At 40.1% G+C, this 23446-nt stretch overlaps 1 protein-coding gene across 4 annotated transcripts in view; it reads right to left on the reverse strand.

The window, feature by feature from the left end:
- DSP (desmoplakin) overlaps positions 1–19740 on the reverse strand; it is a 62147-nt gene extending 42407 nt beyond the window's left edge. Inside the window, exon 1 of one of the 4 annotated variants that reach the window (XM_063451752.1) lies at positions 19676–19740. Coding sequence is in view for 3 of the 4 variants with exons in the window: in XM_063451751.1 (XP_063307821.1) it covers positions 17054–17238 (185 nt within the window). In the remaining variant the exon portion in view is untranslated. Of the gene's footprint in view, positions 1–17053; positions 17553–19675 lie in introns of those variants that run through there. The other 3 variants (XM_063451751.1, XM_063451753.1, XM_063451754.1) reach the window with 3 other exon arrangements.
- Between the last annotated feature and the right edge of the window lie 3706 nt (positions 19741–23446).

Here is a 23446-nt window from a genome sequence, read left to right on the forward strand (position 1 = left end):
CAGTTTTAGTGTATAGATCATTCCCCTGCAATTTCACTGCTCAATTCACTGTCATTTAGGAGTTAAATCACTTTGTTTCTGTTTATGCAGCCCTAGCCACACCTCCCCTGGCTATGATTGACAGAGCCTGCATGAAAAACAACAACTGGTTTCACTTTCAAACAGATGTAATTTACCTTAAATAATTATATCTCAATCTCTAAATTGAACTTTAATCACATACAGGAGGCTCTTGCAGGGTCTAGCAAGCTATTAACATAGCAGGGGATAAGAAAATCTTAATTAAACAGAACTTGCAATAAAGAAAGCCTAAATAGGGCTCTCTTTACAGGAAGTGTTTATGGAAGGCTGTGCAAGTCACATGCAGGGAGGTGTGACTAGGGTTCATAAACAAAGGGATTTAACTCCTAAATGGCAGAGGATTGAGCAGTGAGGCTGCAGGGGCATGTTCTACACACCAAAACTGCTTCATTAAGCTAAAGTTGTTCAGGTGACTATAGTGTCCCTTTAAGTGGAGGATGCACTGCAATTCAATAAGCTAGATACATATACAACCTAAACAAATAGAATACAATAAGTGGGTATTTCTCTCTCCTTAGGCAGTTCTAAATAAGTTGTAATAAGTGATTCATGCATTACACACATGTAAAAAAAAAAAAAAAAAAATAACAATGCTTGCAATGACATTACATTCTAAATATTAAAATGTAAGTATGTCATTACTCCCCACTTTAAAGTTTTTCTTGTGGAAAAGATTTCCACAAGATTTTGAAGTATTTCTGTGTAAATTTGTAGGTCAGGCACGGATGTTGGACATGAAGGCCTAGCTCGCAATCTCAGTTCTAGTTCATACTAGAAGTGTTAGAGGAGGTGGAGGTCATTGGTCTGTGCGAGCTAGTGAAGTTCCTCCAACCATGTCTTTATAGAGTGTGCTTTGTGCACAGTCATGCTGGAACAGAAAAGGGCCTTCCTCGAAATGTTCCCACAAAGTTGGAAGCATATCATTGTCCAAAATGTCTTGGTATGCTGAAGCATTAAGATTTTCCTTCACTGTAAGTAAGAGGCCTAGCTCAACCCTTGAATCAGTCCAATACCATTATCCCTCCTCCACCAAACTTTACAGTTTGCACAATGCAATCCGGTAATATTCTCCTAGTATCTGCTAAACTCAGACTTGACCATCACACTGCCAAACAGAAACATGATTGGTTACTGCACAGAATATGTTTCCACTGCTCTAGAGTCCAATGGTGGCGTGAGAGAGAGAGAGACACACATACAAACATCTTTCACGATAAAGCTCCTTAACCTAGCAAAATACAGTACATTTTGTAAGGGCCGCACAAAACCAAGATACACTACTGTTTGGAGGTAGTTACACTCTTGACGGTCTTCCCCTGCAGGCGCTCTGAATGCAAAGGGAAAATTATCATGTCTGTCAGCAGTGTGCATTGTGCTGACAGACTTATTTTATTCACAGAATTGACATTGCCAATGGATTGAAGAGGTTATGGTGACTGGAGTCAGTGGGCCCAGGATCCCGCATCACTGCCATGGTGGAGCATAGATTTGCCTCTACCACATCATAATTTGGGCACAAGCTGCAGAGGGCCTAGCATCTCTACTTAACGGAGAGCAAGTCCTTTAGCAGTGATGCAGAACCAGTGCCCACATACTCTAGACACCATAACTGCTTCAACGTGTCACAGTGGTTATGGTTATAAAGTTAATTATACTTTCAGTGGTAAGCCAAACCAGATTTGTAATTTTTAGTTTTGGGACCAATGGCACCACTTAACACAACAGCACAACTAAAAACACAATAGTACATACATTTTTTTTAAAAAATAGGTGGAGTCCTGCAAGGGAAGCCATGAGTCAAATCACTCCACCCAAATAGCCTAAAGCAACATGATCACAGGTATAGAATCCTCCATCCCTAAGCATTATTAAATCTGCATTATTAAGCACGTTATTGTCAGTATTTTAAGATTAAGGGGCTAGTATTACTAAAGGATAATTACAGAGGTTAAAATATATATATTTTTTGAAAAATGCAGTCACAACAAAATATTTTAATAAGCACGCAAAAGGTGGTTTAAACAAAAAAAAGGGGGAGGGAGGTAGAGTTGCAATTCCTGGCACTGGTGAGTCACCCTCCTTATTACTTAATAAAAGTGCTAATTTTGAGAGAAACTGGCACTTTTGCAAACAGGCAAGGATGCACCCTCACAGGGGACAGCTAGGATGGTGCCCCTTCTCATTGTCTTGTGCTGAGGCACAATGCAGAAGCATTGGATTCAATGTTTTTCTATGCAAATCATTGCTAAACAGCTATACAGTGTGGCGATTACCATGTGTTCTAAAGTTTCTCTTTGAGAAGCATCAGATTGGTCAGGAGAGCAGGAGTACTCCAAGAGGCAAAGTAGTACTGCAGCGAGAGACTGCCTTGTCCATTTCAAGGATATCTAATACTCCTATGTATAACTCAGAAGAAAAGACGATGGGTTCTTGCCACAATCCGTATACAATATACTGAATTACCTAGTCACTGTATTTGTGATATGGAATTCAGTTCTTATCAAAGACATTGCTTTGGTTTTCAATGACTTTCAATGGAATTCACATGAAAAACTAAATGCCAAATCACACACACATTTGCAATTCCTGTTATTAGCATTTCTTTAGCACCAAAATATTCCACAGTGCTTAATTATAGAAAAGTGATATTTGAAGGTGAAGAAGGACCTGCTCAGGCAAACTTACAACCTATGGGCCAATTTAAGGTAGGCGGATATAACTGCACTCACAAGCTCAAACATTCAGAGCATAAAGAGGTCACAAAGAAAATAAAAACAACATAAAATGGGCTCATTTAGAAAAAACATTACAGTGGTTAGGATGCCACGAGTCTTCATGTGTCATATCCCCGTTTAGATCTCAAGTGCCTTGAAGAGGTTTGACAAAACCTGCCCTAGCACCCGAAATCCTGGCACTTCTGTCCAGACCCAGATAACGCAGGAGTGAAAACTGGCAAACACTGATTGGCAAGGTTAGGCTGAAAAGCACTGCTGTAACCCATCCATTGCATTTCAATACTGGATGCTTTGGATAAATAGTGCGGAAGAGACAGGCTTTGGGTGCTGAACCAATCGCTCCAAAATGGTTTGAAAACTGATGGAGGGTTTCCAAGGTCTCATAGCTCTATACAATAAATTATAGAGCTGTGTGTGCTTAGAGTGAACCTTAAAAGATGCCCAGGGTAATGGTATAGGGCAGCAAGGGAACGGTCAGTGCAGTCCCACAAGCGCTGGGGGGTCCTCACACTTGGGGCTACCCGACAGGCATTACTGATCAAGGGAATGGTCGGCGGCTGCGGCCATTAAACTATGCAACCAGACCCCTTTAACACCAGCACTGCTGGGAGAGAACGAGTTCAGGTCACTTCTTCCCAGTTTACAGAAAGATCCCTGTGGGTTGGAAGAGACCAAGAAGAAGTAGAAAGCCTGGAATAGCCTCTACCTCCCATCAAACTCAGACAGCATCCAGATCTACAGGACCCAAGGGAAGCCACCCTACTGCACCCTAAAGGTATGGAAACAGGAAGGTGGCTAAAAACATGGAAATTCATACTTCTATATATGCATGTGTGTCACTGTGCATCTGTATGTGTATATAAATGTATGGGTCTTTCAGTAAATGTGTAGCAGTGTATGTGTGTGAGAGTATGTGTATACATATAAGCATTCAAACAGATACACACAAAAAAATGCCTTCTAAAACGCAAACACTACATACAAATTACACCACTGCATTAAAAAGGCAAAACTACATACAAACACACACCTACTCCATGAAAAACAGGCTTACATTCAAACACACACAGATACTGCTGACAAATACAGCCCTTATGGATAGCCAAATCATAGATCCACAGCTGGCAAAGTATCACAGGAGATGTACGCCCATGTAGGACCTACCTTTTGTCCACCCTTGCGCTGCGGAGGGGTATTAGTTCTGTCACTGTATAGGATTAAAATTTAAGTTTTGCCAAGGGCAACAACAAGAACAAAAAAAAAAGTTGTAGATCTTGCACAGTCCATGTATTTGACGAGATGCACAATTGTTTAATGTTTACAAACATAATAATGTTAACAGCTGTATTTTTATTATAAACATATTGCCTGTCACACTTGAGATTTAGCGGTCAAACTAGTTTGTTTTTTTTAATTCTTTGTGAAAGATTAAAGGGTCAAAACTGCTTGATCTTAATTGATTTTAACCATGATTGTGAACAATACACGTTTAGTCATACGGTTTTTTACCATTGCTCTTACAAAGAAAGGGAATTTAGCTTCTTCAACTCAGACTTAAACACGCTCATTTATATTATTCTCTTGCAATGCATGAACGTTGCACAACTCCAAAAAGTGTCCCTTTATGATACTTCCTATGTCTTCAGCAAGCAGGAATGACAAGGGAATTATCCCAGACATTAAACACTTACTCACTGATGACACACAATTCCATGTTAAGGTGAGCACAATGACATTAATAGGTATATGCAGCCCTTGGTTCCTTACTAAATAAACAGTCATGTAATTGTATTAAACCTCTAGGTATTGACCCATGTATGGATGGTTTCATGATGGTAATGATTGGTCCATTGTGTCCTCTTATCTGCACTTTACCATAAATATTTCCCCAAATTTCACACGTCCATTAAGGTGGTTAGGTGTCACTCTATAAAATGAATGTCTCCTAAAAAGCAACTCAGCCAGACTGTTTTGTTTTTGACCCATTATAAACAGTTTTTTTTGTTGTTTTTTTTAAACTAAAAAGCTAAATTTCGAATCGCAGGCTCCTAGTCAGGTTATGAATAAATGTTGGCCTAAATTCTGCAGTTGCTTTCAATTCCCTACAATTCAGTGTTCAGTGAGTAAAGCATAGATTACTACAGTACTCGAGTTATACAATACACTGGTTTAAAAAAAAAAAAAAAAAAAAAAAAAAAAAAGTATAAATCTCACCACCTAGTTCAAATGGTAAAAACTAAAGTGTCTTTTTACTCATTTGGTTTTAATTTTTTTCTTCTTCACAATAAAAATTAAAGAAAATTGAAAAAAAAAAAAAAAAAAAAGAAGTAAAAGAATGAAAGAAGGAGAGAAAGAGAGATGTAAAAGAGGGCTATTTTAAAGGAACACTATAGGGTCAGGAACACAAACATGTATTCCTCACCCTATAGTGTTTAACCCACCATTAAGGAGGCTTGCCCTCCCTTAGCCCCACTATAAAAGTTTAAAACTCACCTTGCGCTGGCTCCGCTCCCTTTGTGACATCATCAAAATGGACGATTCTTAGACAATCCAATGCTTTCCCGTTTTGGCCAATCAGGACATCCTCATAAAGATGCATTGAATCAATGCATCTCTAGGAGAAAAATTCAGCTTCTCCATGCAGAGCGTGGGGATGCTGAACATCAGGGTTGCTTTTTCGGCAGCACTGACCCAGGAAGCACCTCCAGTGGCCATCTAAGGAGTGGCCACTTGGAGGTGTCCCTAGAGGTAATGTAAATACTGCCTTTTTTTCTGAAACGGCAGTGTTTGCATAAAACAATGCCTGAAGGGAGCTATTATACTCACCGGAACAACTACATTAAGCTGCATTTCTTCTGCAGTAGTGTCCCTTTAATTATTTTGCACAGAACTTTATTTTCAAAAGCCTGCAACTGCAGTTTTGTGTAACAGATTCTTTTGTTAAAGGCAGTCCTGGAATGTGAGGTTACAGAAACAGCAGCCACTAATGCCTCCACAGAGAAGGTCAGGCACCTTTTGAAAGTATCCAAGGATATGCTTAGTTCACAAAATAAAAATGTAACATTTGCCAGCATTTCTAAGGAGAATGTGAATGGAGAGATTCATTACTTCGGTCAGTATTTCTTCACCCCACTACAGATTGTTTGCAGACGGTGTACTATATAAGAATGCAACGGCCTTCCTGCCCCACCCTACCCCCAAGCATTCTGCCTTCAAATTCCACAAAGTTTTATTGTATGTTTTCAAATTCTCTTTTAGAAAGCATGCATATATGTAGCTCTACAATTGAAAAGCAACATAACCACGTGAAGTAACTACCAGAAGTGTAACTCCACTTTTGGCAACATCATTAGCCAGTCAGAACAAAATTTCAGGCTGGTTATTGTTCTGAGCAAATTTTCATACAAAGTGTGCCATTCATTGGTAGATAGCGTTAAGTATTTTCAGTGTCCCCTTAAAGGGACACTATAGTTACCAAAACAACTATATCTTAATTTAAGTAGTTTGGTGTATAGATTGTGTCTCTGAAGTTTCACTGCTCAATTATCTGCAATTTAGGAGTTAAATAACTTTTGTTCCTGTTCATGCAGCCCTGGGTCCACTTACTCTGGCTAGGTTTCACAGAGTCCGCATAAAAAAAAATTGTTTAATTTTCAATTAGATGTAACTTTTACTTTAGAAGTTATTATTGCCTGCTCTGTTTATTGAACTTTATTACTACAGGAGGTACCTGCAGGGTCTAGCAAGCCATTAACAGAGTAAGAGAATTCCAAATTAAACAGAATTTGCAATAAAGGAAGTGTAAACATTAGATGACTCTTTACAGGAAGTGTTTAGGAAGGCTGTGTATGTCACATGCAGGGGGTGGGACTAGGGCTGCATAAACAAAGGGATTTAACTCCTAAATGGCAGAGAATTGAGCAGTGAGACTGCAGGGGTATGGTCTATTCACCATGACTGCTTCATTAAGCTAGAGTGGTTTGGTGACAATAGTGTCCACTTCATTGCGGCATAAATAACTTATTGTGCAAGATTCAAGTCCTGGTTCAAGGCAGGTATTAAGCAGTGTGTGGAGGAAAGTATAAAATAAGTGTCTCCACTGACAGCGGTGGCGACTGGACGTGTTTACGCTGAGCTCCTTATATATGCCTTGATTTGGTCCAGTCGCCCTTGCCATCTACACTTCACCTGGAGCAATCGAATATCCTAGCTATCCGGCATTATGGACCAGCTCATGGGTTGCTTCCAGCAGTCACGGACGACGGCACTTCACAAATTGAGTGCGAGGCCTGGCGAGCACAGTAGTAGGGAAACGCTGCTGATTTCCTTGCCTGATGCGTGCCAACCTGAATCACCAAAGAGCTGATGCCCCGCTACCCCCTCTCTGCACCTTGTTAGTCCCTACACTCCATGGGAGACTTGTGGCCCTGCTAAACTCTGCGACTCAACCCCAAACTTACCTAACATGGCGGAGGCTGCATGTTCCCTGACGCACCAGAGTGAGCAGTCTGCACCGGAGTCCAGGATGGACACCATCTTTGACAGGTTCTGGAGGGAGCTGCATGTGAGGTGTCTCCAGCCTGCTACACAAGTCCCATCATCTCCCTTACCTGCAAGGTTAGCGCGGCAGCCCTGGGGCAGATGAGCAGCTTTAGGCCCAATGGTGGCCTGTTCCGATGGCACAGACCACGCTGGCAGCACCAGAAGCGGGTCAACAGCAAGCCACGAGCGGTGTTCAGTGTGAGACCTGCAGAGCAATGGGAAGCACTGTGCATACCGCATGGACTGACCGCTCATTCTACCAATTTGTCACAAGTGATTGAAGCACACGTCTCCACAGCATCATACTACGGGACTGTATCCTGTCCAGAACAGGCATCAACTGAAGTGTGATCGGGGGGCCTTGACGCGGCTCTCTCTAGGTCATGCAAGCCTACCCTGCAGAGAACTGCTGATGTACACGCTACTCCTTTAATTGTGTGCAAATTACCGCTTTTTGTGCCATTATGCCTTTCCACTAATCCATTATACCTTTCCTCCATCGATATAGAGGGGCCTATGGGGTGTTAACCTTGTGATGCTCAACAGATCAGCTAGTCTAGCTTGTCTCACCAATTACTTATTACTAACTAGGCATTTAATGCAGTTATGCTCCATTGTTTTGTTTTTCCTTAGTACTCTCATTATCTTACTTTACTAAAAATAAAAAATGTAAAAATTGTGCGGACGATTGTATTACATGCTGGATATAATTTTCTACACTGCCTTCCTTACCGTATATGAGCAATATCCATGTATTCATGCACAAAAATAAGGAATATAAAAAAAAAAAAAAAAACGAGAAACCCAAACAAACAAGTGACAGAGGGGCGGATTGGCAGATGTCTGCTCAACATTGCCTGCTGGATGACTAAATAATTGTCCTAATAAGCAAATAAAGAGAACTGTAGCGGGTTTATGGAGAATTCAATGATATACGAGACAAGTAAATAAGAGATGCACATAAATGTTTGTTTTTATCTGTACAAAAATAGTTTTAGGTACACTATTAATTTATATTATTATTGAGAGTATGCATCATCACACCTGTGATACCACCTGTCTGAGTTTACAAATATTGCAAGATGTACTGCTCACAATTGCAATCCTCTGTCTAGAATAGATTCTGTAAGAAAGCACAATATAATATAATTTCTTACCACCTGTGCATTTGTTAATGGGTTGGATCCTGGTTTATTATTAAAATGTATTCTAGATAACAGAAATTTTTACTTACCGTAAATTCTTTTTTTCTTAATATGGTGGCAGTAACCTCTGGGTTTTGCTCCTCCCTGTGGACAAGACTTTTAACAAGCTTTTTTAAACGGATCCTCCCCCTTTAGGTATAAATACTGAACCCGCAAAACCTACCCCAGTACGTAACAAGTAAAGAAAACCAGAACAAGCAAACATCCAATGCAAAAAATTCTTTAATAAAGAGGGAGGGTAATAATACTGCCACCATATTAAGAAAAAAAGAATTTACGGTAAGTAAAAATTTCTGTTTTTTCTGTCATATGGTGGCAGTAACCTCTGGGATATAGCAAGAATCCCTCTGGGCGGGACCTATGACACGACGGCTTGTAACACCTTACGCCCAAAAGCAGCTTCAGAGGCAGAGAATATGTCTAGCCGGTAGTGCTTGATAAAGGTGTTGAAGGACAACCAGCATGCCGCCTTGCAAATGACTTCTGGAGATGCAAGTGCTCTTTCTGCCCATGAGGTAGCCATTGCTCGAGTAGAATGGGCCTTGATTGTAGCAGGAGACTGCAGACCTGAGGAAGAATATGCCAAATCGATAGCCTGAATAAGCCAACGAGATAAGGTCCCACGGGAAGCCACCTTGCCCTTTTGGTGACCCTGAAAATTAACAAACAGGTGATCTGAAACTCTGAACTCCTTTGTTCTGTTTAAATATATACATAACGCTCTTCTGACGTCCAACTTTTGCCATCTGTGCTCTTGAAGAGATGAGGGCGCACTAAAAAAGGAAGGTAAAACAATAGGCTGATTAACATTTTTTGAAGATAAAACCTTTGGAAGAAAAGATGGTCTCGGGTAAAGAACCACTTTGTCCTCATGAAAAATGGTGAATTCATCTGAGGAGGATAGGGCGTGAAGTTCTCCCACTCTTTTGGCAGACGTGATGGCTACCAAAAACAATACCTTAAGAGATAAAATTTTCAAAGGAACTTCCTCCAAGGGTTCAAACGGGTTAGTACTAAGGGCCTGAAGGACTAGGGACAAGTCCCACGTCGGAAAGACCGATCGTTTAGGAGGTCTCTTGAGGCTGATGGACCTAAAAAAATCTTCTGACGAAAACATTGGCTGCCAAATCCTTAATAAGAAAAAAATTCAAAGCTGAGATTTGAACCTTGAGAGTGGAGACTCCCAGGCCTGCGTCAAAGCCGTCTTGCAAAAACTGAAGAATGTTATCTATAGACGGTTGTAATATCGAGACCCGGTGATCCCTACCCCAGTGAAGAAATTTGGACCAAATTCTGAAGTATATCCTAGAAGTTGATCTTCTAGTTGCGTGTAGTAAGACTGTTATTCTCTCATCTTGCAAGCCCTTGTTCCGAAGGATCAGCCTTGCAGTAGCCAAGCCGTCAACCTGAACATTTCCAGTACTTTCAAGGGTAGGTTCCTGTTCACAATGAGATGAACTGAAATGGGAAGCTCCCAATAGTCGATAGTCATCTTCTTTAGGGCTGCAAACCAGACTCTGTTTGGCCAATAAGGGATTATCGCCAATATCCTCGCCTTGTCCGTACGTGTCTTGAGGAGGACCTTTGGGATCAGGGGCAGAGGAGGGAAGATGTAAGCCAGCTGAAAATCCCACCTTATCGATAGAGCGTCTATCCAATTGGGTTGATCCGTTCTGAAAAGGGAGGCGAAGTGGGAAACCTTTTTGTTTGATTCTCTTGCCATCAAATCTACTTCTGGGACTCCAAATTTTCCAGTCAAGATTCTGAATACGTCTGGGTTTAGAGACCATTCCTTTTGGTCCCACTTCCCTCTGCTCAAATCGTCGGCTATTACATTTTCGCTGCCTCTTATGTAAACCGCTGCGATGTCTTCTAGATTTCTCTGCGCCCATTCCATAACTTCTGTACAAAGACTGTAAAGCCTTCTTGCTCTGGTTCCTCCCTGTCGATTGATATAAGAGACTACCGTGCGATTGTCTGACTGTATCTTGACCGCTCTTTGCAGTAGCCAAGGTCTGAGGTGATGAAGAGCATACAGAACCGCCAATAATTCTTTGAAATTTGTAGACTCCTTTGCTTCCTTGGAAGACCATTTTCCTTGGAACATGGTGGAGCCTAAGTGGGCTCCCCAACCTGAGTTTGAAGCGTCTGTGGTGACTATTAGCCAGACCTTTGGTAGAAAGGATAAACCTTTTAAAAGGCACTCTGAGGTTTTCCACCAATCTAATTGCGTCTTCACCTGAGGGGACAGCAGGAATATTTTGTCCAGATCTTCCACCTTCTTTGACCAGGAAGTCAGGATGTTCCATTGTAAGGGCCTGACCTTTGATCTTGCCCATTTGACCGCCGGGAAGGTGGCCGTAAGAAGGCCTAACACACTCATGGCCTCTCTGAAGGAACAAGTTTTCATCCTTTGGAGGTTGGAAATCGTTTTTCGGATCTGTTTTCTCTTTCGTTTGGGAAGGAAAATTGACATGGAGTCTGACTTGATCTCGAAACCGAGAAACTCTATAACTCTTGTTGGAATGCAAACTGATTTCTTTAGATTCAAGATCCAGCCATGGTCCTGAAGAAACCTTATAGTGACCTGCAGATCCTTGTGTAGTTGATCCTCGGTATGAGCCACTAGAAGCCAGTCGTCTAAATATGGGATAATTGAAATACCCCTTTCCCTCAAATGAGCAGTTAGAGGAGACAGGATCTTTGTAAAGATTCTTGGAGCGGACGACAGACCAAAAGGCAGGGCCCTGAATTGGAAATGAAGGATGTGACCTCTTCTTCTTATTGCAAATCTTAAATATTTCCTTGAAGCGGTGGCTATCGGAACATGAAGATACGCATCCTTTAAGTCTATCTTTACCATCACGTCGCCTTTTTGTAATAGAGGAAAAATCGATGCGATTGATTCCATACGGAATCTGTGATAGGGGATAAACTGATTTATTTTCTTCAAATCCAGAATGGGCCGAAACGAGTTGTCCGGTTTTGGAACCAGAAATAGTCTCGAATAGACTCCCCGAAATTCCTGTTTTTTTGGAACTCTTTCTATAACCTCTTTGTGTAGAAGCAGCCTGGACTGATAATCTAGGGCTCGAGATTTTTTTGCAGACTGGTAAGTCGAAAGTAGGAACCTTGATCTTGGTTTTTCCAGAAAAATAATCTTGTGTCCCTTTCGGATAATCTTTAGAACCCAGGGATCCTCCGTGGTCTGTTCCCACACCGGAAAAAAATATTGGAGCCGTCCTCCCACACCTCTGGCGTCAAAAACATCTCCCCTTGTCTCTGAAGGATCTTTTGACCTCATTACTTTCAAATTTCCGGTTTTTTTCCTTTCTTTGAAAAAAATGTGGTCTCTCTTGAAAGGATCTCCTACCCTTAGATTGGTAATTTCTGTACCCCGGTTTCCAGGAGGACTTCCTATCTTGAGGAAGTGCCTTCTTGGTTTCAGACATCTGTCTTATGATTTCCTCTAAGGGGGCGCCGAATAATTTAGACTTTTCCAAAGGAAGTTCACAAAGGACTGCCTTTGACGCTGTATCCGCAGACCAAGACCTCAACCATAGGGCACGTCTTGCTACAGAAGACAAACCCATAATCCTGGAGGCCAATTTCAGCACCTCAGTCGACATATCCAAAAGGAATTCATTCGCCAAATGCATGTTCTGAAACATGTGACTTAGATCCTCAATATGACCAGACGATAAATTTTCCTGTACAAAATTTAGCCACACTTCATTTGCTCTGGCTACTGCAGCTCCTGCCAGTAAGGCTTTGCATTGGAAACCAGCTGTCTGATAAGCCCGCCTACACGAGGTTTCGGCTCTTTTATCCATAGGATTCTTTAACGCTGCAGTTTCTCCTATAGGGATAGTGGTTCTCTTGGCAATCTGTGCCACCTGAACATCAACCTTTGGGAGATCTTCCCACATAACGTCGCTAGCCAGCCTGAAGACATCCTTGAAGTGTCTGGAAATAAAGGCACGTTTTTCCGGGTTTTTCCATTCCCTAAATACAAATTCAACTAGGCTCTGTTGGACCGAAAAGCCCTTCTTTGGATTTTCCGATCCCTGAGGTAGGATTGTCAGATTTACTTCTTTAATAAATTTGCGGATTGCCTCAGGGGGAAACCCCACTGGTTCGCTTGACGAGGAACCTGAATCCACTGATTCGCAAGAAGAAGAACATTCTCCCGAAGATGATTCAGATGAAGAAATTCTCTTTCTTTTATTAATCTTTTGATGAATGGGGGCTTCTACCCTTTTAGATTCTTTAATCGAGTCCAAGGTATGGGACAAATTCTCCTGGAACCAGGATAGGAAAGATTGCATATCCTTTTGCTTTTCTCTTTCCAAAGAGTTTGCAGTACACTGACTGCATATTTTCTTCCTAGACCCGTCTGGGAGAGGAGTTGCACATTCGCTGCAAACAATATGTTTGGACTTCACCGTAGCCTCTCTCGGCGTGGGAGTTAGCTTTTCCTTATCCATCTCAGGTGGACTAGACATATCTGGAAAAAAATAAATGGAGGCACTTAGAAACCAAACTCTTCTTCAGAAAGTATTTCAAAGTAAAGATTTCTTTATCAATCTTACCTCAAAATACCTCTGAGCCGTGTGGGGGGGCAGGTGACACGGCGTACCACTTCTGACCTGCATCCATGCTGTCAGTGGGTACCAGCACAGCTTTTAAATTCAAATTTCGCGGGTTTTTTTTTTTTTTTTTTTTTGAGTATATCTTTAAGCTTCCGTTTGCGCATGCGTCATTGCGCACCCGGAAGCTTAGGTGGAACGCAATCACCACCAGGGCGTGCGTTCCACCGCTGTGCGCTTGCTCAGAACGAGCTCCGCCTCCCGGAAGCATTCTGCCGGAAACCTTCTCGGCATAAATCCAACAGCCTCTTTCACTCCGTAACGGCAAGACAACGGAGCATGGGCCACTCAGCCTACCACCCGGGCAGCTCTCGGACCGGATCCCCCAGACAACAACCCGTGTGCCTCACCATCAACGAAAGTCCTGTCCATCCCTATCGGGACAAGAAAGAAGACTGGGGTAGGTTTTGCGGGTTCAGTATTTATACCTAAAGGGGGAGGATCCGTTTAAAAAAGCTTGTTAAAAGTCTTGTCCACAGGGAGGAGCAAAACCCAGAGGTTACTGCCACCATATGACAGAAAAAAATTGATAATGCTATAGGTTCTTCTACTCAGGAATTCCATCTGCAGTGATACACTAATCTTTCCAACAGAAAATTATATATATATATATATACACACACACACACACACACACACACACACACACACTATTGCCCTTTCATTGGTTTTTGTATTCAATTCTATTTTTTGTGCTGATGTCATTGTTTTGCTCTGTTTTATTGAGTTTCTCTCAGCAGGTCAAAGTTCAGTGGCATGCAAAGCTAAACTGCCATTACTAACTCACCTCCCATTCTTTCTCTAAAGCTGCCAGAAACAGGCTCAATGGAGAAGAACAATTTAATGAGTAGAAATGGTCTTGATAAAAAAAAAATGAATAAATAGCGACAGTAAAGGAGGTTATATTTTTACGCACTTAACCATAACTTAGACAATTTACAGATGTGACAAAAAAAAAAAACGTACAAATAGCCAGTAACAGGTGTCTCATTAAAAGGATCATAAGCAAAATAACAATCACAGCTCAATGGAATGTTTATGGCAGTACAATTCTACGGAATCTGTAGGGTTCTTGTGAAAAGCCAGTGAGCTCTCCACTACCAGTATAATGATGTAATATGATTTGATAAAAGAACAGATTGAAGCGGTTACATTGTGAATATACTATGGGCAGTAATAATTATTTTACCAGTGGTAAATTTATAAGAAAAAAAATTCAAGCAATTTTAGGTCACTCTGCTCAGAGTGAATAAAAAGAAAATATAAACTTTATGTTAATAAAAAATAAACATCGATTAAATACTTCCCTACTGGTATCTATTCTCTGTGTATATGTTATGGTTCCCACAATTTCCTTGATTCTGTCTCCATTTACCTATTCCTAAATACTGCATTCCTTCTAAGTATCCTTAATTAGGAGCGACAGTCCCTATATGGGGCTAAAAATGCATGTTTGTTTCTCCAAATGTCCTTATTTTGCATTAGCTCAATAGTACTCTTGGGGTATGGTTTTGAACCCACAGCAATATACGCACAGTTATGTATTTTTAAAGTAGAAACAAACAAAAAAAAAAATTGTATTTAGAAGATGGTTTGTGTAAACAAGATATATATATTTTTTTCCAAAATAACATTTTAGTTGAATACCTTCTTAGTAAATCACAAATTATAAAAACAGTCCCACCACTAGACCCCCCCCCCCCCCTTACACACACACACACACACACACACACACAATTAAAGGGTCTCTCTTTGACCATTTAAAAAGTTGTGAATTATACAGCTCTTAGGACAAATATTTATGGAATCCAATCAGCATTCCCACACCAGATTTGCTGCCAACAAAAAATTAACAAGTTTCTTTTGCCTTTTCTTTCAACCTTTAAGCACAGCTTTTGAATGTAAACAAAAAATATGTTTATTACTGCTGATTTGCACATGATTGAGCCATCCTAATTAATTTCTTTGGCAACATGCCACAAATAGTATAGGTAAGAGTTAAAAAGAAAAATAGTATATATTTCCTGATACAGAGAAACAAAAAGACTAAAGCTTTGAAACAAGTATGTGTGTACATTATGTTTTTGTATCTGCAATAAGACAAAAGGAGGGGAAAAAACTAATTATACACACATACACAAACACACACACTCTAAAGAATGATTTTCATGGCACTATCTAAATAAAGCGTGTGAAATATTATTCAGTCCCAGACTACAAGCATGAGTAAAGATGGCCTTCATGTCCAAAGATGTACAGTGAATCATAATTAGTATCAGCATATTAGCAAGGCACTGCTTATCTGGTGGGAAATGGAGAAATTCAACAAAACCCTCCTACGCACAAAACTCCCTTCCAGGGAAGTACGATAAACACAGTCACTGCACCTAGAATAAAGTGATCTCATGGAGCAGGCAAACTGATCTGTGCATTCCACCTACGTTGGGGGGCAGGGAAACCTCACCTACAACTTTTTTTGTTCAAAAAATGCTTCTAATACAGCAAAAGGAAACAAGCCTACAAAATTACATCAACACTAAAAAAGGGGAGTAAAGAAAGGCAGAATTCCCACCAGCCGAGTCTTCATTCCCTAGGTTACCTCTGGACATTAGGCAATAATCCTGAGCAACAAGGATATGGACGCAGCTATGCAGTGTATATTTCCTGTAACAACTTCAAAAAATGCTGCCTTACTTAGGCACAAATAGCTGAAACACCGTTTTTTTTGTTTTTTTACAGGTGACAGATATTTATATGAAACATTTTATATATGAAGCAGCTTTACACAGAATCAATGTCAGATTATGGCCCAATATAACAATGCAATGATTTGTGGACCCAGGACATACTTGAAAACGAGAGAAATCTCAATGTATCTTTCCTGGTAAAATATTTTATAAATAAATAAATAAAATATACAACACATACACAGAAAACCACAATACAACTGCAAGCCTACCACTGGATGGACCAGTTTAACAAGCATTCTGTGCTGCGTTGTATCATTTGAAAATGGAGGTATATTTTTCCATTTGTACAAAAGGTTGCGTGGGAACGGAGGAACTAGTATGGTTGTGCAGATTTGCTCTCTAAAAGAGGAGATTTGTTCATATATTAAACCAGGAAGTGAACAAATTAATAATGGAGAGTTTTAGTTGCACACATGCTAATTCCAATGATAAAATGTTGATACCATGTATACAATAATAAGAAAAGCAATATCAACTTCTTTCGCATGTGTGACAAATGTTCAATTTATAAAATGCATAAATCACTTCTTACTAAAACACCAACCCAAAAATATACAACGCATGTCTGTAACAGACTGAAACAAGATGAAGAATACGTATAAACAGTTATCATCATTAATATTTAGAGTATCTACATATCCTGCAGAGCGGTTACACAAACCATAGGTAGGCATCTCAAAGTGTGGCACCCCAGATGATGCCAAGACGCAAGTCCCATTATTTGCAGGCCATCTACTGAATTCAAGGAATATCTGCCTTAACGTGTGAATTTAAAGTGAATTTCAAATGTTATTTTTAAACGTTTTCAATAATTTAGTAACCTGGAAAGACCAATGTGAATAGGAAGGTTAACATAAAAATTGCTTTGGTCCAACTCAAAGGATAATTAATTTACATGACACAAAGAAGAGTTCTGAAAAGTTGGTTAAAGTTATACCATCCTCGAGCTATAGAAAGACAGATATTCCATTCTAGCACCTATGGAATTATACCAAAAATCAGGCCAAACAGATTGATATTCTGGCTTTAAAATGCCAAGACAATCCGTGTAAGATAAATGCATGTACACCACTGTCACCCGTATGCCTTACCCATAGCCATCTCCAATGGTTTCACTGGTGCTGTAATGTTGTGTGTACACCGTCTTCTGGGGGTACACCGAGGAGGGCAACCTCTTGTGATGGTTGTTCATGCCAATGAGATCCTGACCAGAATCTGCTCTATGTAGCCGTCCTAGAGTGTTGATCCGAGTATGCGATCCACCATTTATACTCATTTTGTCTTCAACTTAAAAATCACACATTCGACTCAAGGATAAAGAAAAATAAATGTGCAGTACACCTTTGCAGATGAGTAGGGGGGAGGAGAAAATAAAAATGGGAGTTCAGAGGTAAACAGGTAAGCTAAGCCCAACCTGGACCGCTGCTCCCAGTGCTGTAAAGAAGCAAAGCCAAGTAAAACAAACCACAAAGCCAAAAAAAAAAATCAAAAAAAAAAAAATCAGTGTACGGAGAACTGGGGATATTCAAAAGAATGCAGACAGGGCACAGAGCTTTCTCCTGTTGCTCTCTCAAAAGCTCTGTGCCTCTGCCTGCAGGGTGAGTCTGAAGTCAGAGACTGGGGGAGGAGCGGGAGGTGGCAGGTCTCATCCAGCCCTCATGTCAAAGGCTAGAGGCACACCTTTGTTATTGTGTTTCACCACAGTATTGTGATTACTGGTAACTCCCTAAACTATCCTGTCTGCTTCCATGTCCTGCCCTGCAATTCCTAAAGACATGGCAGCTTTTATTCACATGAACACAGCAAGCTCGCATGTTTGCAAAAAAAATTAAAACAGCAATATCTAAACTCTTATACAGCACCAACAATGGATGTTTTCTACTCACGGCTTTCCTAAATGTGACAGAGAAAAACTGATTCAGTACGTAGGTGGCCCTAATATTACATGCTTAAATATCTGCCTTTTGTTGAATGTTTACAGGATAAATATTAACAAACGTAACAGAAAACTGCAGAGGATAAAGGCATAAACAGGTCAAATTAAATTATACACACAAAGTGCGTAGTGTTTCTTGCACAAAGCATTGCAATGCATTCTGCAGAGTCTATACATAATCAGAGGTAGCCACGAGGTAGAATTTCAGTTGTCACCAGATTGTTCACCATGCATTGTAGAACTACAAATATCACAATGCTTTGCCAGCCCATATCCTAAAGCCTATGTCGATCCGAAGAGGTATCTCTCTAGCACAGGGGTGCCCAAAAGGTAGATCCCCAGATGTCGAACTACAACTCCCATGATGCTTTGCATGCCATCAGAATGACAATGAAGTTGTAATTTTAAAACCTTTTTGGGATATACCTTTCGGGCACCCCTGCTCTAGCACATAGCGTATAATCTGGAATGTGTGGGTGCATACACTGAATTGTTTATACAAAGGTTTTAGCCAGCTGTGGCCAACAGGTAATTCACTCCAGCTATCCTAGAACTAACACTTCCATGATGCTTTGCAAGCTATTACCAATGGTTTATAGGCTAGCAAAGGATCTAGGAATTTGTAGTCCTACAAAAGCTAGAGGGTTACCTCAAATCCTTGATTCAACAACAGACATTACAACAGAATAACAATGGCTAGGAGGGATGGAATGCACACATCAGAATGCAATGATTAAGTACAGTTTGGCAAAGCATTATTTACATTGTACGTCTCCAAAACACTCAACTGCTCAATTGCCATCTTGAAAAGCCAATATTTCAATCATTCCGCAAGCAATTGGATTATCATACCATCTGCATTCATCTTCAGCCTATTTGGTCATTTTGACATGTATACGGAAGTAAGGTTAGTACAACAAGAATTTAAACTTACGGGGTTTCTTCGCTTAACTGGCCATAAAGAAAAAACAGCCAAGCTGGGCTGACTGTAAAACTTTGACATTGATCTAAAACGAAATTCCCTTTTCAAATTTCAACAATTCCTGAATATATGAATAAACATCATGAAGTTTGAAACATTATTGAAACCAATGAGATGGAATATATATATATATATAGTTTGTACATAACAAAATCCTTACAATGTCACCACAACAAATACTCAGACTAGATGTGTAGCTTTCTAGAATGTCTGAGGGGCACTACTAACCAAGAACAGAAAGTTAAGGAAAATGTCAACATACAAAATATAAAGTCCCCCTCAAAATAGTCATCACTAAATTCACTTTATAAAACTATACAAAATGGCATGAAAGAAAATAAATGAATTTTGTAGAATACCTGATCTTTATAGATATCAAAAGACACCTGGTTTAAAATGTTGATAAGGTTGCTTTCGTTACATCCTTGCAATCACGAGAATCAGTATTGTCCATGCCACCCAAATTATTCTCTCTAAAGTGCTGGGTTGCAGCAATATAGTATTCAAGCATATTTATACCCCACAATGAGGTTTAAATACTAGAACTTCATCAAGTCCATCCTAGCTATCAACATTGTAGCTCTCTACAGCAATGTGACAACACCAAACTATTTCAGGTGATTGCTGCTGCGGTGTAATAAGGTACATTCTTTACTACAATGCACAGTCCAGTGCTCCCATTGTCGGAATTTTAAACCCTCCAACGGTAGCACGTTATTTTAAATCTTCTCTATGTAGCTACTTCAGAAATGGTACATCAGGCCCTTCTATGGCCATCTTGACTCCTTTTCTTACCAGTAATTATGTGGAATATACCCAGAGATGTGAGCTTGCAAGAAAGTCAGTCATACGTCTCATTCCACGGTACACAGTGTCCCTCCCTGGGCTGAGACCAATGTCTATACTGAAGGAAGCCTTCAGGTTATTTGAGCCACACACCAAGCTGTAAATTAATCACCGACCGCTACTCACAAGTCATGCTCCCATTTAACTACATTAACCCCATCTATTCAATGAGACTCCTATTACAAGGAGTTTGCACTTATTCCAGTCATTGGCTATTTAGGTCTCACTTTTGCAGCCTTAGATAATGAAAGCAGCGCACTTACCTTCTAAGCATTGTAACTGTAATACAGAGAGGACCCTGTCCTCAACAGTGCCTTTCTCCTAGTCACACAATAAATGGCACAATACTTCCGTACTGCAAACTGTGAAGTACCTGTCTCCTCGAATTTTTGTTCTTATTTGTAACAAAAGGCATTTCAGCTATTCACATTACAGGAGAAACCTTTGTGCTCAGTAGCACATTGCACATTTTTAAATTTATACAAAAGGTTTTATGTCACACATTCTGTGTGTCAAGTAGCAAATCAGTAAAGTGCATTTCTTTAGCCAATAAGCACACTGTGTTTTAAATTCCATATTAAATTATATTAACACTGCCAAATGGCTGGATACAAGTATCTGAATGTAAATATGCACTGGATCATGACCAGTCCTGTGTACTCTGTTGCCTGGGCCCCCCCCAAAAAACAAATGAGAGATAAAACACCTTTCCAGTAGTAGGAGGTCGTGAGCTCCAGCTCGAAAGGAGTCGGACAGACTGCGGTGGACCAAAAATGTGTTTTTTTGCAATTAATTGAATAACTCCATGCAGAGATGGGCACCATCAATTTATGTGCTGCAACAAGTTACTTAGCATTTTCCCAACATTAGTCATACCACACTCTTACCTGTGTGGCAAAATAACAAAGTCATTTAGAGTTGGTGATAGGTTTGACTATCAGATTTGTGTAGGTCTGACAAGTGGAGATGTGCTATATGCACTACAGAAAAGCACAGCAAGCCTGCCATTTTCATCCTGTGATCACTACTCCATCAGAGGTTCCGCCTCGACAGATTGTACTAAAGAAACAAGGCTCACAATAATGTGATGTTTTAATCACAGTTCTTCTACCAAGCAAAGAAGAAAAAAATTATTTTAAACCTTGTATACACTGGGCACATTTTATTAAATCTCCAGGAGGCCAATTGTAGGGCAGCTGGCACAAGTTTTAACATTATAAAAGCCATGCAGTAATATTTACATCTACATCATTCATATTAAACTAGTTTATCACTATATTAAAGTATCCACAAAGAACACTAAACTGATCATTACAGAGGTGACAATTAAGAACTTGAGGAAAACATACTGGGTGTTACTGACTGCAACCAAGGGGCGGTGGGATGGTTATAGATTATGTGCTTGTGTATGAATAAGGTTTACTAGTTCTATGGCATTACATTTTCAAATGACATCATAGGCACTTTAGCTTTCTACAACTCTTGCGTACACGAAAATAACGAGTTTTATTGTTACTATCAAATCAAAATAAAAGATATTCCAACCAGTTCATTAACAAAAGAGTGAACTCAGAACCAGATTGCAAGTTGAGCACCAAGTCGGCAGTTAAAACATTCAAAGCACCACATAGTTTAGCCTCTTATGCAACTCTGTTACTAAATCCCACAATTCATTGTTTTGGGATTATTAACTTTCAATTAAAGGGTTACACCAACATCAGTGGCCACTTCTGCTTTTAAAAGTGGTCATGGAGGAAGGAATCTGTATGTGCATTGTTTCTGCTTCAAACACTGCACATCCAGAGATATTTGCACGTGTGTGCTAGGGGCTAGCTACGCCCCTGGCACGTGTTATTTTTGAACAGAAATCTTGGCTGCCAGACTGCCAAATATTAGTTCTGTACAAAATTGACGTCTGTCGTCAGTGGGCATTGCACGTTGATGACAGACGTTCACCCCACCTTCCCTGCAGTCAGCCCCGGCTCCTTATACCCTCTGTTAAATTAAGTTCCCTCCCCACCATCTCCCTGGCTCAAAGCACAGATGCGCTCGGAGCAGGTTAAACGGTCCAATAAAAGGGCTTCTCTATAAGCAGCCTTTAATTAGAACTTGTGGCTGCTGCCATGACATCAGACTGGGAGTGCCAAGCAGCACGGAGCTTTGCAGAGCGCTGGATTTACAGTAATTTATACCTGACATACTCTGTGTGCTACTAAGTAACATTTCATACAATTTAAAGTCTCCCTTAAAATAAAGATTACCTGCCATGTTTCCAGTTTGATGGTCTGAAAAAAGAAAACAAAAAACAACACAATTACAGTTAATAACAACTGAATCATCATGAACAGAACTAAAGAAATACAGCTTGTGACAAGTAAAACATTCACTAATAAAAAGTGATGACTTAGGTCCCAGTTTCATGGTGTCATAGAAAGCAATGTTTACAATTTATTTGAAACATGAGATGCAGAAATACCATGTGTTTAAATAATAATGTAAAACAGGTCTTCGAGGGAGGGGCAGTATGCGTCTGCCCCTGTTTATCTTGCCAAATCCAAGGGCTATGCCCAGCCACTCAGCCACTCCACGGACCCCTTGTCGTTATCTCATTAAAGGGACACTATAGTCACCAGAACAAATACAGCTTATTGAATTTGATCTCGTGAGTAGAATCATTACCTTCACACTTTTTGCTGTAAACACTGTCTTTTCAGAGAAAATGCAGTGTTTACATTACAGCCTAGTGATAACTTCACTGGCCACTCCTCAGATGGCTGTTAGAGATCCTTCCTGGGTCATGGCTGCCTAAAATGCATCCAAACATTCAGTATCTCCTCCCTCTGCATGCAGACACTGAACATTCCTCATAGAGATTCATTGATTCAATTCATCTCTATGAGGAGATGCTGATTGGCCAGGGCTGTTTGAATCATGCTGGCTCTAACCCTGATCTGCCTCTTTGTCAGTCTCAGCCAATCCTATGGGGAAGCATTGTGATTGGATCAGGCTACCACTTATGATGATGTCAGCATGCAGTTGTCAGGTCAAAAGGAAACAGTGACAAAACCAGCAGCTTCAGGCTTGATTACAAGTAAGATTTTACTAATTTAGGGATGCATGAGGGGGGACAGGGGGCTACATTGTGGTTTTAACCCTATAGGGTCAGGAACACGTCTGTTTTCCTGACCATATAGTTCTCCTTTAACCTTCCCCTCCACAGAATAGGGTCTCAGAAATATGGCAATCTGCACAGCTATAAGCTTACCCAAAGTCAAAGCCTCCAGTTTCTAAACAAATGGACATGTGTCTGTTTACGAGTATTGCTTAGTGGGGTTAAAATTTTATATATATATATTTTATTATTATTATTATTATTATTATTATTATATCGTATGTATGTAATTATCACTTTTAATGTACAAGATTTGGAACCTAATTGTTTTAGTGGCAAAGTAGGTAGACTGGCTAACCAAGTACTGCCGAGACTGGCATTAATTACAATATATAAGTTTTTACAGTAAACAAAACAAGAAATCAGAAGATTTTTGCTATAATCACACATGCAGGTATATCATCTATGGTGGATGTTCTTAACATTTTTCTCAGACTCAAATTATGTACATGGCATTAGAATTTTTTTTAATTTCCAAGTGAAAACACTATTATTATGGTTTTATATAGCGCCATCAAATTCCGCAGTGCTTTACAATGGGTGGACGA

This window comes from Pelobates fuscus, chromosome 4, assembly GCF_036172605.1.
Source record: "Pelobates fuscus isolate aPelFus1 chromosome 4, aPelFus1.pri, whole genome shotgun sequence".
Taxonomy (NCBI): Eukaryota; Metazoa; Chordata; class Amphibia; order Anura; family Pelobatidae; genus Pelobates; species Pelobates fuscus.